Source organism: Pseudophryne corroboree, chromosome 6 (genome assembly GCF_028390025.1).
Source record: "Pseudophryne corroboree isolate aPseCor3 chromosome 6, aPseCor3.hap2, whole genome shotgun sequence".
Classification (NCBI taxonomy): Eukaryota; Metazoa; Chordata; class Amphibia; order Anura; family Myobatrachidae; genus Pseudophryne; species Pseudophryne corroboree.
In genome coordinates, this window is record NC_086449.1 from 347,181,837 (window position 1) to 347,199,446 (window position 17,610).

At 45.1% G+C, this 17,610-nt stretch overlaps 1 protein-coding gene across 9 annotated transcripts in view; it reads right to left on the bottom strand.

The window, feature by feature from the left end:
• Positions 1-17,610, bottom strand: part of HERC1 (HECT and RLD domain containing E3 ubiquitin protein ligase family member 1) — a 475,564-nt gene that overhangs the window by 398,966 nt on the left and 58,988 nt on the right. For all 9 annotated transcript variants that reach the window (XM_063926542.1, XM_063926546.1, XM_063926547.1 and 6 more), the window contains 2 exons: positions 11,608-11,703; positions 4,954-5,148 (listed from right to left, as the gene is read on the bottom strand). In XM_063926542.1, coding sequence (XP_063782612.1) covers positions 4,954-5,148; positions 11,608-11,703 — 291 coding nt within the window. The remainder of the gene's footprint in view (positions 1-4,953; positions 5,149-11,607; positions 11,704-17,610) is intronic.

The window sequence follows — 17,610 nt, forward strand, 5'->3', positions numbered from 1 at the left end:
CTGAGGTCTAAAGAATTTGAACGCCGGACCAGAGTATTTGCGTCTAGGTACCATTGGAGGCAATGGTAAGAAAACAGACTTTCCTCCCGTGGCCTCAGAAATCCATCTGTCCAATTCAGGACCGAACAGCTTCTCGCCACCGTAAGGTAATTCTATTTTACGGTCTGAAGGGTCTTTAAGCGTAGTAGCAGTTGGTACTGGTATGGTTAATTTCTTTGTAAGCTTAGATACGGACGAATCCACCAATGGCGGATTCTCCCATGTAGCTGTCATTGACTCTGGAAACGGGTAACTCGACTTAAATCTGCGAGGTATAGAAAACCGTTTATCCGGATTCTTTCGTGTTTCTAGTAACATTTTATTAAGAGATTCCAAAACAGGAAAACACATCGGAGATCTCTGTCGTTTAGTAAAGACTACTTCATCATTTGTCAGAGGCTCCTCAGTTTCTGTAAACTTCAGAGACTGACACACCGCTCTGATGAGATTATCAATGCCTGGGCTGTCAAAATCGTCACTATCTGACTGCTGGTCTATTTCGCCCTCCTCACCCTCATCCGCAGTGAGGTCTAGCATAGCAGAAACTGGCAAATCATAAGAGAAAAGAAACTTATCCTTTCCACCCAAGGTGGACTTGGACTTTTGGTAAGATTGAGACCCCGCCGGTAACTCTAGCGGTCTTATCTTAGACTCAGAGCTTGCCGCTTCCCGCTCTTGACGAGTGGCGGCCAATTCTGATTGCAATCCAACCAGGACATTCGCAAGCATAGCCCATGGAGGGTCCGGAGATGAAACTGGCTTTAAAACCGGAGTGGAAATTGTATTTGTAGCTGAATTCACAAAACATACTGTACATGTGGTAGATCATCAGGCAACACACTTTTACAGACGTGGCAGGGAAATTGCTTCTTAGTCTTTGCTGGTGCCTTACTCATTATGCAGACAGACAATACAAACTACAAACACAGACAATTTGCACGACTCAGTAAATAGCACTAAGGTTCTTGTATATATATATATATATCTGGCTAAGTGCAGTGCACGCCAGTAATATGAAGAACCTGATCCCAAATTCCCCTAACACCCCTGCGCCTTAGTGAAGTACAAATGTAGTATAGGAACTCTGGAAACAGACAGGAAAAAACAAACAGGAAGCATGGTTAAATATGCCAAGTTTCCAGTATCACACAAAAATGCAGATTATCTCCACTAAACTGCAAATATATATATCCTGCTACAAGGCTTAATAGCTTACTAAAAAAAACCTGCATCACTGTTGCTGCTAAGTGCAATGTTGCCTCCCCCCCCCCCCCCCTTGCTCCGTGTACTGTTCTCTGTACACGGAGTCGGCTTACATGCCTGAGAAGAGGCCGGGAAGCGGTTAGCAGGAGCCGGGGAGCGCACAGCATAAAGCCGTGGAGCGGCCTATGCACGCGCGGCTCCAGGAATCAGCGGGGCTTGTCAGCGGCGTCAGCGCTAGAAGCGGCAGCGGGCGGCTCTCCCCAATACAGTTCCCCACACAGCGGGGCGGCAGCGTGAGCTGACCGCCCCAACCCAACATACCTGGACTCCCTGTAGTGAGGGCTATGACGGTGCTTCTTGTTCAAGCTCCATCCAGCTTCCTGTAGGCAGCCTGCACGTGGTGTGAGGGAGCTCTTTTTAGAGAGGCCCGACACCCACAGCTGCTAGTAGCAGCTTCCACTATCCCGGACCCACGCCTATTGGAAGGGGGGAAGGGATGTGGAAATTGTTGAGAGGAAAAAACTTAGAAAAAATCCAATGAAATGTGGACAAACTCCACAAGCCTTCTAACTGTGTCGAGCACAGAAAAAACACTGAGGTACTCTGGGATATGGAGGGGAGGAGTAGTTTCAAAATTAATTTATTCAGTGCCTTCTTCCTGTGGAAGCCGTCCATATCCCCAAGAGTACTTCAGTGACCCCTAGTGGATGAAAAAGAAATCTATTTAGCAGCAATATTAGAACTGAGGAATAAACAGGACTGAATGTTTGATTAGAGTAACAAATAAGTCACATTCCAAATCATTTTTATATTCCATACCACAGAAAGCATAAATTGTAGAAAATCTGTTAAATATTACTAATATTTATAGTGGCATTAAAAATAGGTAGTCGAGCCATCGCTTAATGCACCTGGTGTTGGCAGACACACTGCTCAACTCAAACCTCAATACTAAATAAAAAGATGGGACCTTCTAGGAACCTAAACACTGCAGCAACGCTGGTGTTCTCTTGCAAATGAGTGAGTGATTTGAATGCTGTACCGAATGGTTATGGATAGATGCTGATATGTACTGTATATCTTTTTAGTGACAAAATAAATTGCATGGTTTCCCTTTGGTTCCAATTTTCTTTAACTCATCATTAACCTAGTTGTCTACTAATATTGCGTGATGTCCTGCTTTCTATTTTTGTTTAATGACACGCAAAGGTATACAGGTGACAAAGTAACAATCACCACTTTAAAATTATAGACAGACAGATAAGTACAAAGCTCTAAAAGTAGTATTTCTGTAATACAGAACCTGAGCTGTTCCCTAAAAAGTTGAAAAGAACCCTCTTACGTTAGTTAGCTAGTTAGCTAGTTCTCTTCTCAGTACTCATGCAGGGTAGAACACTTAAAACTCATCACTGTGTATGCACAGCATCCAATAAATCTTTAGCAGGTGCCTATGTGTGGCTTGCCTCATGAAGAGCAGTGGCAACCTTCTGGTCATACATGGCTCAGGCAGATGATTTCTGCAAGGCAGCAGGGTGGTCATCCCCTCATGCTGTCACCGGACATTATCTTCTGCTGATGCTTAGTTTGGAAGAAATATTCTGCAATCTTTATGTAGTAAAACATTTTATTTGTTGAAATTCTTTGTTGTACTTGCACAGCTGATAAGTAACTCATCCTATTTTTTTATGTATTGCTTGATTAAATCCCATCTGGCTGCCATGAAGTTGAAAGGAAATGGTCAAATTATTATCTTTCATTTCATTTCCTTGAAACCCTCCCCAGAAACCAGATATTCCCACCCATGATGTCTGTTTTTAGGTGAGATTGGGAAGAGTATCTAGACACAAAGGAAGAAGAAGAAGGAGTCACACTATATATAACTTCTGAGGTGTTTCTCCCTTATATCATTACTCAGCTGACCAAAATAAACCAAATCGATTCGTTAAGTATGCCATGGAGTATTGCAAGGAATAGGAAATTAATGGTATTAATATAACTATTTTCTTTTGTATTAGTAAAGACCTCAACAAAATAACATCTAGAGGTTTTTTGCCATAAGGTTTGAAACTCGTTATATGCACAAGATTCCCTGATAACTAAATTTATAGATCTAAGTGGGAATACTACAATTTCTGGGGATGGTCTCAGTGCTTCTTCAATAAATCAGCTTTCATCTTTAAATAAGTTTTACCCTAAACTGCATGGGTTCAGGGGGTCAACAGACTCAATTAAGCAATATATTTCTACATAAACTATATAATATACATTTATACTGTAACTACAGAGTAGTAGTTAATTTTTTTGTACACTGCATTGTACAGTGAATATAATTATTGTATGCGTCAATAAATAAAAAGTGGTATAGCCCGGCTCTTACGGGGAGCACATATATGTTTGAAGGATCCTATCTAGACAACGAGTGAGACGGACACTTACCCACCGTGGAACGGCTGCTGCTAGGACGCTGTGGGTTTCCCCTCTCTGATGACTTTGCTTTCTAATTAATACCTACATCCGGAATTGCTGCCCTCCTCACTAAGGAACTTCCACCTCTGAATTCCTCACTCTCTGCACCCTACAGCTGGCTACAGCAAGGTTTTCTCTCTGGCTTAACCAATATGCTGCACCTACCTTCGAGACTGTTTACACTGTTGATTCCACTGCTATATTGTCGGCGGTGAAGTGACTGGCTGGAGAACCTGACCGTCGGAGTGATGCCCCCCCTCTTTGTCTTTTTTGTTTCCTCTCTTTATTTCTCATTCTCCCCCCCCCCCCCCCTTCTACTCTGTTACATGAATAGTTACTTACCCATAACCCTTATCGTCTTTCTCATACTAGACATACCTTTATGACTTTAACCATGCTTTTAGATAACTAGAATCCCTATTGGTTATGGCGCAAGGATGGTTTATGTGCTGCTTACCTTCTAGTTTATGTTTAATGATACAGTACTATTTGACAGGTGACTGCAGCTGAGGAGTTTTGGCTAGTATTAATATTCTGTAATGTAGTTTCCACTACATAGGTAGTTTGCATTTCCGTTTGCAGTTTACCTTATGACCATGGGCTATGGCCGTAGCTCATGCTCTCCCCATTTTGGTTTTGAAAATTTGGAGGAAAAGGAGGAGTTTGGTGCAATGCATTTTTTATACGCCTTTTGCTAATCCTTCCTATAATAAGTTTTCACAATGTCTTCTATGCTGTGTTAAAAAATCATACTAGGTTCCTAGACCTACATGTTACGTTGTTATGATTTAAGACTTATTTTTTGATTATGCAAACTATCTGAATGCATTTGCTTCAATAAAAAACATGTTTAAAAATAAAAAAAAGTGGTATAGAATAAAATACAAGTACATACTCTTTTTTTTTTTTTTTTAAGACCACTTTTAATCTACCAGATCTCTGAAAGCCAATGCATTGTTAATCTACCAGATCTCTGAAAGCCAATGCATTGTTAAGCTACCAGATCTCTGAAAGTCAATGCATTGTTAAACTACTAGATCTCTGAAAGTCAACGATTTTATCCTGTAGTATTCTAAAATATTAATGCATATCAAAATATACTGTACAAAGACTAATCAAATATTGCCTTACAATTTACATGCAACTCAGGGAGGTCAAACATTTATTTAGAAAAAAAAAAAAGGTTTAAATAAAGCTTTTGCATTTAACAAGAGTAAATGAAAAGGAAACCAGAAAGACACTCACTGTCTGTGCATCTGAGAAACAGGGGGCCAACTTTGGCTGTAGGATTTTCTCTTGGGTCCCCTCCACTAGTTGGTGGCTGCTGTTGCTCCCCCATACATATACCTCACAAGTCTCTGAAACCACTGGACTTTCCCCTGTCTGTACACTGTCTGGACTGGCACATGTTCTTGAGTAGTCGGAGGCCATCTGGCATACCTAGAAAATAAGTAGGACTGTGTGAAGACACAGTGACTGGAGAAGGAAAGCACAAACTATATAGAAGATAATAAGAATTTACTTACCGATAATTCTATTTCTCGTAGTCCGTAGTGGATGCTGGGGACTCCGTAAGGACCATGGGGAATAGCGGCTCCGCAGGAGACAGGGCACAAAAGTAAAAGCTTTAGGATCAGGTGGTGTGCACTGGCTCCTCCCCCTATGACCCTCCTCCAAGCCTCAGTTAGGATACTGTGCCCGGACGAGCGTACACAATAAGGAAGGATTTTGAATCCCGGGTAAGACTCATACCAGCCACACCAATCACACTGTACAACCTGTGATCTGAACCCAGTTAACAGCATGATAAGAGCGGAGCCTCTGAAAAGATGGCTCACAACAATAATAACCCGATTTTTGTTTAACAATAACTATGTACGAGTATTGCAGACAATCCGCACTTGGGATGGGCGCCCAGCATCCACTACGGACTACGAGAAATAGAATTATCAGTAAGTAAATTCTTATTTTCTCTGACGTCCTAAGTGGATGCTGGGGACTCCGTAAGGACCATGGGGATTATACCAAAGCTCCCAAACGGGCGGGAGAGTGCGGATGACTCTGCAGCACCGAATGAGAGAACTCCAGGTCCTCCTCAGCCAGGGTATCAAATTTGTAGAATTTTGCAAACGTGTTTGCCCCTGACCAAGTAGCAGCTCGGCCAAGTTGTAAAGCCGAGACCCCTCGGGCAGCCGCCCAAGATGAGCCCACCTTCCTTGTGGAATGGGCATTTACATATTTTGGCTGTGGCAGGCCTGCCACAGAATGTGCAAGCTGAATTGTACTACACATCCAACTAGCAATCGTCTGCTTAGAAGCAAGAGCACCCCGTTTGTTGGGTGCATACAGGATAACAGCAAGTCAGTTTTCCTGACTCCAGCCGTCCTGGAAACATATATTTTCAGGGCCCTGACAACATCTAGCAACTTGGAGTCCTTCAAGTCCCTAGTATCCGCAGGTACCACAATAAGCTGGTTCAGGTGAAACGCTGACACCACCTTAGGGAGAAACTGGGGACGAGTCCGCAGCTCTGCCCTGTCCGAATGGACAATCAGATATGGGCTTTTGTGAGACAAAGCCGCCAATTCTGACACTCGCCTGGCCGAGGCCAGGGCCAACAGCATGGTCACTTTCCATGTGAGATATTTCAAATCCACAGATTTGAGCGGTTTAAACCAATGTGATTTGAGGAATCCCAGAACTACGTTGAGATCCCACAGTGCCACTGGAGGCACAAAAGGGGGTTGTATATGCAGTACTCCCTTGACAAACTTCTGGACTTCAGGAACTGAAGCCAATTCTTTCTGGAAGAAAATCGACAGGGCCGAAATTTGAACCTTAATGGACCCCAATTTGAGGCACATAGACACTCCTGTTTGCAGGAAATGTAGGAATCGACCGAGTTGAAATTCCTCCGTGGGGGCCTTCCTGGCCTCACACCATGCAACATATTTTCGCCAAATGCGGTGATAATGTTGTGTGGTCACCTCCTTCCTGGCTCTGACCAGGGTAGGGATGACCTCTTCCGGAATGCCTTTTTCCCTTAGGATCCGGCGTTCAACCGCCATGCCGTCAAACGCAGCCACGGTAAGTCTTGGAACAGACATGGTACTTGCTGAAGCAAGTCCCTTCTTAGCGGCAGAGGCCATGAGTCCTCTGTGAGCATCTCTTGAAGTTCCGGGTACCAAGTCCTTCTTGGCCAATCCGGAGCCACGAGTATAGTTCTTACTCCTCTCCTTCTTATAATTCTCAGTACCTTGGGTATGAGAGGCAGAGGAGGGAACACATACACCGACTGGTACACCCACGGTGTTACCAGAGCGTCCCAGCTATTGCCTGAGGGTCTCTTGACCTGGCGCAATACCTGTCCAGTTTTTTGTTCAGACGGGACGCCATCATGTCCACCTTTGGTCTTTCCCAACGGTTCACAATCATGTGGAAGACTTCCAGATGAAGTCTCCACTCTCCCGGGTGGAGGTCGTGCCTGCTGAGGAAGTCTGCTTCCCAGTTGTACACTCCCGGAATGAACACCGCTAACAGTGTTATCACATGATTTTTCGCCCAGCGAAGAATCCTTGCTGCCATTGCCCTCCTGCTTCTTGTGCCGCCCTGTCTGTTTACGTGGGCGACTGCCGTGATGTTGTCCGACTGGATCAGCACCGGTTGACTTTGAAGCAGAGGTCTTCCTAGGCTCAGAGCATTGTAAATTGCCCTTAGCTCAATTTCGGAAATTTCTTCCCTGTGTGACTGCTCCCCAGCCTCTCAGGCTGGCATCCGTGGTCACCAGGACCCAGTCCTGAATGCCGAATCTGCTGCCCTCTAGTAGATGAGCACTCTGCAGCCACCACAGAAGAGACACCCTTGTCCTTGGAGACAGGATTATCCGCTGATGCATCTGAAGATGCGATCCGGACCATTCGTCCAGCAGATCCCACTGAAAAATTATTTCGTGAAATCTGCCGAATGGAATCGCTTCGTAAGAAGCCACCATTTTTCCCAGGACTCTTGTGCATTGATGCACTGACACTTGGCCTGGTTCTAGGAGGTTCCTAACTAGCTCGGATAACTCCCAGGCTTTCTCCTCCGGGAGAAACACCTTTTTCTGGACTGTGTCCAGAATCATCCCTAGTAACAGCAGACGTGTCGTCGGAATCAGCTGCGATTTTGGAATATTTAGAATCCACCCGTGCTGTCGTAGAACTACTTGAGATAGTGCTACTCCGACCTCCAACTGTTCTCTGGACCTTGCCCTTATCAGGAGATCGTCCAAGTAAGGGATAATTAAGACGCCTTTTCTTTGAAGAAGAATCATCATTTCGGCCATTACCTTGGTAAAGACCCGGGGTGCCGTGGACAATCCAAACGGCAGCGTCTGAAACTGATAGTGACAGTGACAGTTCTGTACCACGAACCTGAGGTACCCTTGGTGAGAAGGGCAATTTGGGACATGGAGGTAAGCATCCTTGATGTCCAGGGACACCATATAGTCCCCTTCTTCCTGGTTCGCTATCACTGCTCTGAGTGACTCCATCTTGATTTGAACCTTTGTATGTAAGTGTTCAAAGATTTCAGATTTAGAATAGATCTCACCGAGCCGTCTGGCTTCAGTACCACAAATAGTGTGGAATAATACCCCTTTCCTTGTTGTAGGAGGGGTACTTTGATTATCACCTGCTGGGAATACAGCTTGTGAATTGTTTCCAATAATGCCTCCCTGTCGGAGGGAGACGTTGGTAAAGCAGATTTCAGGAACCTGCGAGGGGGAGACGTCTCGAATTTCCAATCTGTACCCCTGGGATACTACTTGCGAGTGAGCCCACTGCGCGCTGAAACTCTTGAGACGACCCCCCCCACCGCACCTGAGTCCGCTTGTACGGCCCCAGCGTCATGCTGAGGACTTGGCAGAAGCGGTGGAGGGCTTCTGTTCCTGGGAAGGGGCTGCCTGCTGCAGTCTTCTTCCGTTCCTCTACCCCTGGGCAGATATGACTGGCCTTTTGCCCGCTTGCCCTTATGGGGACGAAAGGACTGAGGCTGAAAAGACGGTGTCTTTTTCTGCTGAGATGTGACTTGGGGTAAAAAGGTGGATTTTCCAGCTGTTGCCGTGGCCACCAGGTCCGATGGACCGACCCCAAATAACTCCTCCCCTTTATACGGCAATACTTCCATGTGCCGTTTGGAATCTGCATCACCTGACCACTGTCGTGTCCATAAACATCTTCTGGCAGACATGGACATCGCACTTACTCTTGATGCCAGAGTGCAAATATCCCTCTGTGCATCTCGTATATATAGAAATGCATCCTTTAAATGCTCTATAGTCAATAAAATACTGTCCCTGTCAAGGGTATCAATATTTTCAGTCAGGGAATCCGACCAAGCCACCCCAGCGCTGCACATCCAGGCTGAGGCGATCGCTGGTCGCAGTATAACACCAGTATGTGTGTATATACTTTTTAGGATATTTTCCAGCCTCCTATTAGCTGGCTCCTTGAGGGCGGCCGTATCTGGAGACGGTAACGCCACTTGTTTTGATAAGCGTGTGAGCGCCTTTAATTTTCTATCGGGGGAAACCCACGCATCATCACACACTTCATTTAATTTATCTGATTCAGGAAAAACTACAGGCAGTTTTTTCACACCCCACATAATACCCTTTTTTGTGGTACTTGTAGTATCAGAAATATGTAACACCTCCTTCATTGCCCTTAACATGTGTGGCCCTAATGGAAAATACGTTTGTTTCTTCACCGTCGACACTGGAGTCAGTGTCCGTGTCTGTGTCTGTGTCGACCGACTGAGGTAATGGGCGTTTTAAAGCCCCTGACGGTGTTTGAGACGCCTGGACAGGTACTAATTGGTTTGCCGGCCGTCTCATGTCGTCAACCGACCTTGCAGCTTGTTGACATAATCACGTAATTCCCTAAATAAGCCATCCATTCCGGTGTCGACTCCCTAGAGAGTGACATCACCATTACAGGCAATTGCTCCGCCTCCTCACCAACATCGTCCTCATACATGTCGACACACACGTACCGAGACACAGCACACACACAGGAATGCTCTGATAGAGGACAGGACCCCACTAGCCCTTTGGGGAGACAGAGGGAGAGTTTGCCAGCACACACCAAAACGCTATAATTTTACAGGGACAACCTTATATAAGTGTTTTCCCTTAGAGCATCTTAATATGTAATAATATCGCCACAAAAATGCCCCCCCTCTCTGTTTTAACCCTGTTTCTGTAGTGCAGTGCAGGGGAGAGCCTGGGAGCCTTCCCACCAGCAGTTCTGTGAGGGAAAATGGCGCTGTGTGCTGAGGAGAATAGGCCCCGCCCCCTTTTCGGCGGGCTTCTTCTCCCGTTTTTCTGACAACCTGGCAGGGGTTAAATACATCCATATAGCCCCAGGGGCTATATGTGAAGTATTTTTAGCCAGCATAGGTACTTTCATTGCTGCCCAGGGCGCCCCCCCAAGCGCCCTGCACCCTCAGTGACCGTTGGTGTGAAGTGTGCTGAGAGCAATGGCGCACAGCTGCAGTGCTGTGCGCTACCTTAAGAAGACTGGGAAGTCTTCAGCCGCCGATTTCTGGACCTCTTCTCTCTTCAGCATCTGCAAGGGGGTCGGCGGCGCGGCTCCGGTGACCCATCCAGGCTGTACCTGTGATCGTCCCTCTGGAGCTAGTGTCCAGTAGCCTAAGAAGCCAATCCATCCTGCACGCAGGTGAGTTCACTTCTTCTCCCCTAAGTCCCTCGATGCAGTGAGCCTGTTGCCAGCAGGACTCACTGAAAATAAAAAACCTAACAAAACTTTTACTCTAAGCAGCTCTTTAGGAGAGCCACCTAGATTGCACCCTTCTCGGCCGGGCACAAAGATCTAACTGAGGCTTGGAGGAGGGTCATAGGGGGAGGAGCCAGTGCACACCACCTGATCCTAAAGCTTTTACTTTTGTGCCCTGTCTCCTGCGGAGCCGCTATTCCCCATGGTCCTTACGGAGTCCCCAGCATCCACTTAGGACGTCAGAGAAAGAAGTGTTGCAGACATTTTCAGAATACACAGAAATTGGGAAATGGTGTAAAATTATGTCTATTAAGGAACAAATTCATATTTTGTTAATTTTTAAAAATGGACGGGACCATAAAGTCAGGGAAGAAAACCTTACCCTAACACTATTTTAGTCCAAGTCTACTTGTACAAACTGCCTGCATAATCTTTGACCATATTTATCAATATAACTTGCAAGGACAAAATGGGATAGAGGGACAGTATGTAAAAATGTACACGTCAAACTGGATCAAAGCATAAGAGAAATAGTAGATATACGGGAAGGTGCAGTAACGTTGTGCATAAATCATGTTTCATCATGGAATGGCACATCTTACAGAGGTGCAAAAATTCTTTGTATTCTGCTCTGCTATTCCACACTGTGGGGCTTATGTACTTAAACTTAGTGAGAAGTGTATAAAGTGCACTTTCTTACAGTGTATGTGCAGTAAAATGACATCTCAGTGTGTATGTAGATAGAGGTGCAACTGGCAGATACATCTCCAGGTACTGACAGAGGTGGAATGGAGAAGGGAAGAGGTGGGTTCATACTACCTTACGTAATATGTAGGGAGGGAAGCAGCTGCATAAATGCCTCTTAAATCGCATTACTGTTGCGACTGCTTCACACCTGTTTCAAGATACATGATGATCATCAACAGATCTTTCTTCGATATAAGAAAAAAAATGACATAAAAAAAAACCTTCTGACCCAAATAGTTGGTTTTGGTTGAACTAGGAATCTTTAAGGCCAAATTCCACCTAAGAAGTGTGATTTTGGTGACATATATAAGGAATATTTATTTTGTGGAATAGTTTTGAATATGTATAAAATTTCTAGCTCGGGGTTTTATCATACCTCCTCAAACAAACAAAGTGCAGCTTCATACAGAGAGCAAAGGCCATCTGATGTCCGGGTGGGTTCCCTCCACTGGCTGCGGTCAGCTGATGAACCCTGCAATGAAAGCACCACAGATTATATTATTACATAAAAAAACAAACCGTAAAAGGGACACTAATCTCCCTACCTACTGTATTTACTACAAGAGACACATTAGCAGTCAGACAGTCTCACATTTGATTCTGATTTAATTAGGTTTATTTAGTTCAGTGAACTGTTTGCAAACCGTACTGCTGATATTCTGACTTTTTCATTGACTTACAAATTATTTAAATACCATCAATATAGTTACTTTTTCACAACACATTGAACTACCTTTTAATGTGATTTTTAAATAGGCTAAACAGCGACAATAGCCACATACAGTATAAAACAGACATACCTTTCTATTTTACATTTACGATTTGTGCTAGACAAAGTCACGTGAATTTCAGTAAAGTCTTTTATAAACTTTTTTTCCAACCAGTCTAACAGTTGCTTTGCACAAATTTAATGCTTTTCCTCCTCATGCCCCTGTTGCTGTGCCACCTTTTTTTCCCACTTATCACCACAGATCTCCATAGACCCAATAAAAAATAAATAAAAAAACAACAACGTAGATGCAGAGCACTGCTGTGCCTAGATTACCCCATCTTGATCCTCCAAAATACTGGACCTCACACACTATTAAAGGATACAAACCAAATTTCAGAGAAAGCCTGAGAAAACCAGGTGTTAAAATCTTTCAACAAGTCGGTGTTAAGGCCCATATAGACGGGCCGATGCAGGAGAGATGTGTGCTGAGAGTGCGGGGGGAGACCGTGGGGGGGGGCGCTCACTTCACCCAGCGGGTGAAGTGAGCGACCCGCTAGATTGACCTGCATGCAGGCCAATCTAGCAGCAGCGATAGCGATGCGCGGGGCTGCGCATCGCTATCGCTGTGGGGAGTACACACGGAGCGATCATGCTGAAATTCTAAGCAATCTAGTCAGATTGCTTAGAATATCGCTCCGTGAGAACCCCCCTTTAAATTAATTAATCCAATTAACTAAGTGTAATACCTAGTGAGGAATTAGTAAAGCTATACAATGAATAGATAATGTAGTGAGGTCTGCCAGTGAGTTCAGTAATGGTAAAGTTAGATGTACCCTGCACAATTCACATGCGTTCCAGTGTCCATGGAAAAAGCATTTGACAAAATTATGCTACTTAATGGCATCAGAATAAATGCCGGAATCCCGACCACTGACAATGCCGCCAGCCGGTATCCCGGCTAACAGGGGCTAGTCCACGACACCGATAGAGTGGGAATAGACCCTGTGTCGAGCGCAGCGATTCACTGAGCCCACAGCGTGATGAGCCCGCAAGGGGCTGCGTTGCGCTCACCCCCCCTGCTGGCATTCTAGCAGCTGGGATCTCGACAGCAGTATGCTAACTTCCGGGATCCCGGTCGCCGGCATCCCATACCCAATGCTTTAAAACACCAGATTCAAGTTACTTAACCACATGCATTTAAAGCTCTAAAAGCGGTACATTGCAATACTGCATTTGGTTTTGTCACTGTAGACACAAGGCACTACGTATTCTTACAGAAATGAAAAACAAAAGGTAAAAGGCTTTAGAAGATTTTCTATCATCAATGGAAGACACTGAAACCCTGGGGATGTTCAAAAGCATTCCCTTAAAGGAGGGTCCATTCAGAGATTGCAATGCACCACCTCACATTCAAAGCTGGCATCCTCGGGACATAAAATTATTTAATCTGTAAAACTCTATGTAGGTGTGCAGGGTTAAGATTTCTAGCTCCAAACAGTACATCTGAACCAAAATGTTAGTATCAATACCTTCAACATACAGTATGTTAAGTAGAATTAATAGGGGGGAAAAAAAAAAAAAAAGAGATAGATCTTCTTTCACTTGGTCCATCCTTGACAGAAGAGAGCAATATCAGACAAAAAGTACACAGAATAAAACATTACAAGAGGAGGAACTCAAAGTATTTAAAGAAAAAAATAAAGAAAAAGTTATTGCCGCCACTTGGACTACCATTTTCATCTTAAGAGTTCTACAATGACTCGTTTATCCTTCACCTCTCCTTATTACAACCTTACCATACAACCAGTAGGATACACCAAAATGGCAGCTTCATTTTTGGTGGCTAGTAATGCTTCTGCCTAAAGGCCTTCATATATCTGTCCTGTTTCTCCGATCTGACTGGTACCGCTGATCAGATCCGCCAATCGAAGATCGGCAATTTGTTTTCAGAAAGTCTTAAATTTTAAAATCCCTGATTTGCTGATCACAACTGTTTTCGTTCAGAATGAGGGAATAGAGATCTTTAAAAACTATTTCAGACTACCCGACATGGCTATCAGGGGGAAATTGCAACAAAATGTCACTAACGTATGGGGGCCATTACAGTAGCCACACACACACACGTTTCCCTATCACCAGCTACAACTGTTATTCCATTGCCTTATGCACTGATTGTTGCTGAGACAGTTTGAATTGAGAAGTATTTGGGCAGGGCCATATTTACCTTCCATTTCGTGTCATTATACATTATTTATTTCCATCGTGTTCCCCTTTATTATGTAGTACTGCATAATATGTTGTCACTTTAAAAGTATAAGAATGATTGATAAAGGGAATATCTATGGCATCTTTGAGCACCAAGCAGCAAACACTACAATTATGTTATCCTGGTAGTTCTAAAACATATTTCACCTCTATATACAATAGCAGTCTATTTGTAATATTTGTACCGCAAATATCTGCAAAACATTTGAAAATTAATATAATTGCGATTAGATCAAATATTTAAGCGCTACTACATACATAAGCAATAAATGTGCTAGAAATATGATTTAAAATAAAAAATAAGAATTTACTTACCGATAATTCTATTTCTCGTAGTCCGTAGTGGATGCTGGGAACTCCGTAAGGACCATGGGGAATAGCGGCTCCGCAGGAGACTGGGCACAAAAGTAAAGCTTTAGGACTACCTGGTGTGCACTGGCTCCTCCCCCTATGACCCTCCTCCAAGCCTCAGTTAGGATACTGTGCCCGGACGAGCGTACATAATAAGGAAGGATTTTGAATCCCGGGTAAGACTCATACCAGCCACACCAATCACACTGTACAACCTGTGATCTGAACCCAGTTAACAGCATGATAACAGAGGAGCCTCTGGATAGATGGCTCACAACAACAATAACCCGATTTAGTTAACAATAACTATGTACAAGTATTGCAGACAATCCGCACTTGGGATGGGCGCCCAGCATCCACTACGGACTACGAGAAATAGAATTATCGGTAAGTAAATTCTTATTTTCTCTGACGTCCTAGTGGATGCTGGGAACTCCGTAAGGACCATGGGGATTATACCAAAGCTCCCAAACGGGCGGGAGAGTGCGGATGACTCTGCAGCACCGAATGAGAGAACTCCAGGTCCTCCTCAGCCAGGGTATCAAATTTGTAGAATTTAGCAAACGTGTTTGCCCCTGACCAAGTAGCTGCTCGGCAAAGTTGTAAAGCCGAGACCCCTCGGGCAGCCGCCCAAGATGAGCCCACCTTCCTTGTGGAATGGGCTTTTACAGATTTTGGCTGTGGCAGGCCTGCCACAGAATGTGCAAGCTGAATTGTATTACAAATCCAACGAGCAATAGTCTGCTTAGAAGCAGGAGCACCCAGCTTGTTGGGTGCATACAGGATAAACAGCGAGTCAGATTTTCTGACTCCAGCCGTCCTGGAAACATATTTTCAGGGCCCTGACTATGTCCAACAACTTGGAGTCCTCCAAGTCACTAGTAGCCGCAGGTACCACAATAGGTTGGTCCAGATGAAACGCTGAAACCACCTTAGGGAGAAAATGAGGACGAGTCCTCAATTCCGCCCTGTCTGAATGGAAGATCAGATAAGGGCTTTTACAGGATAAAGCCGCCAATTCTGACACGCGCCTGGCCGAGGCCAGGGCCAACAGCATGACCACTTTCCATGTGAGATATTTTAACTCCACAGATTCAAGTGGTTCAAACCATTGTGACTTTAGGAACCCCAAAACTACATTGAGATCCCAAGGTGCCACTGGAGGCACAAAAGGAGGCTGTATATGCAGTACCCCTTTTACAAACGTCTGAACTTCAGGAACTGAAGCTAGTTCTTTCTGGAAGAAAATCTCCAGGGCCGAAATTTGAACCTTAATGGACCCCAATTTTAGGCCCATAGACACTCCTGTTTGCAGGAAATGCAGGAATCGACCTAGTTGAAATTCCTCCATCGGGGCCTTACTGGCCTCGCACCACGCAACATATTTTCGCCTAATGCGGTGATAATGCTTTGCGGTTACATCCTTCCTGGCTTTGATCAGGGTAGGGATGACTTCATCCGGAATGCCTTTTTCCTTCAGGATCCGGCGTTCAACCGCCCTGCCGTCAAACGCAGCCGCGGTAAGTCTTGGAATAGATAGGGTCCTTGATGGAGCAGGTCCCTTCTTAGAGGTAGAGGCCACGGGTCCTCCGTGAGCATCTCTTGAAGTTCCGGGTACCAAGTCCTTCTTGGCCAATCCGGAGCCACGAGTATAGTTCTTACTCCCCTCCGTCTTATAATTCTCAATACTTTTGGTAAGAGAGGAAGAGGAGGGAACACATACACTGACTGGCACACCCACGGTGTTACCAGAGCGTCCACAGCTATTGCCTGAGGGTCCCTTGACCTGGCGCAATACCTGTCCAATTTTTTGTTTAGGCGGGACGCCATCATGTCCACCTTTGGTTTTTCCCAACGGTTTACAATCATGTGGAAGACTTCTGCTGAGGAAGTCTGTTTCCCAGTTGTCCACTCCCGGAATGAACACTGCTGACAATGCTATCACATGATTTTCCGCCCAGCGAAAAATCCTTGCAGCTTCTGCCATTGCCCTCCTGCTTCTTGTGCCGCCCTGTCTGTCTACGTGGGCGACTGCCGTGATGTTGTCCGACTGGATCAGCACCGGCTGACCTTGAAGCAGAGGTCTTGCTTGGCTTAGGGCATTGTAAATGGCCCTTAGCTCCAATATATTTATGTGAAGTGATGTCTCCAGGCTTGACCACAAGCCCTGGAAATTTCTTCCCTGTGTGACTGCTCCCCAGCCTCGCAGGCTGGCATCCGTGGTCACCAGGACCCAGTCCTGAATGCCGAATCTGCGCCCTCTAGAAGATGAGCACTCTGCAACCACCACAGGAGAGACACCCTTGTCTTTGGTGACAGGGTTATCCGCTGATGCGATCCGGACCACTTTTCCAGCAGGTCCCACTGGAAAGTTCTTGCGTGGAATCTGCCGAATGGAATTGCTTCGTAGGAAGCCACCATTTTTCCCAGGACCCTTGTGCACTGCTGCACTGACACTTGGCCTGGTTTTAGGAGGTTTCTGACTAGTTCAGATAACTCCCTGGCTTTCTCCTCCTGGAGAAACACCTTTTTCTGGACTGTGTCCAGGATCATCCTTAGGAATAGAAGACGTGTCGTCGGGATCAGCTGCGATTTTGGAATATTAAGAATCCAACCGTGCTGCCGCAACACTACTTGAGATAGTGCTACCCCGACTACCAACCGTTCCCTGGATCTTGCCCTTATCCGGAGATCGTCCAAGTAAGGGATAATTAAAACTCCCTTCCTTCGAAGGAGTATCATCATTTCGGCCATTACTTTGGTAAAGACCCGGGGTGCCGTGGACAAACCAAACGGCAGCGTCTGAAACTGATAGTGACAGTTCTGTACCACAAACCTGAGGTACCCTTGGTGAGAAGGGTAAATTGGGACATGGAGATAAGCATCCTTGATGTCCAGAGACACCATATAATCCCCTTCTTCCAGGTTTGCCATCACCGCTCTGAGTGACTCCATCTTGAATTTGAACCTTTGTATGTAAGTGTTCAAGGATTTCAGATTTAAATTAGGTCTCACCGAGCCGTCCGGCTTCGGTACCACAAACAGCGTGGA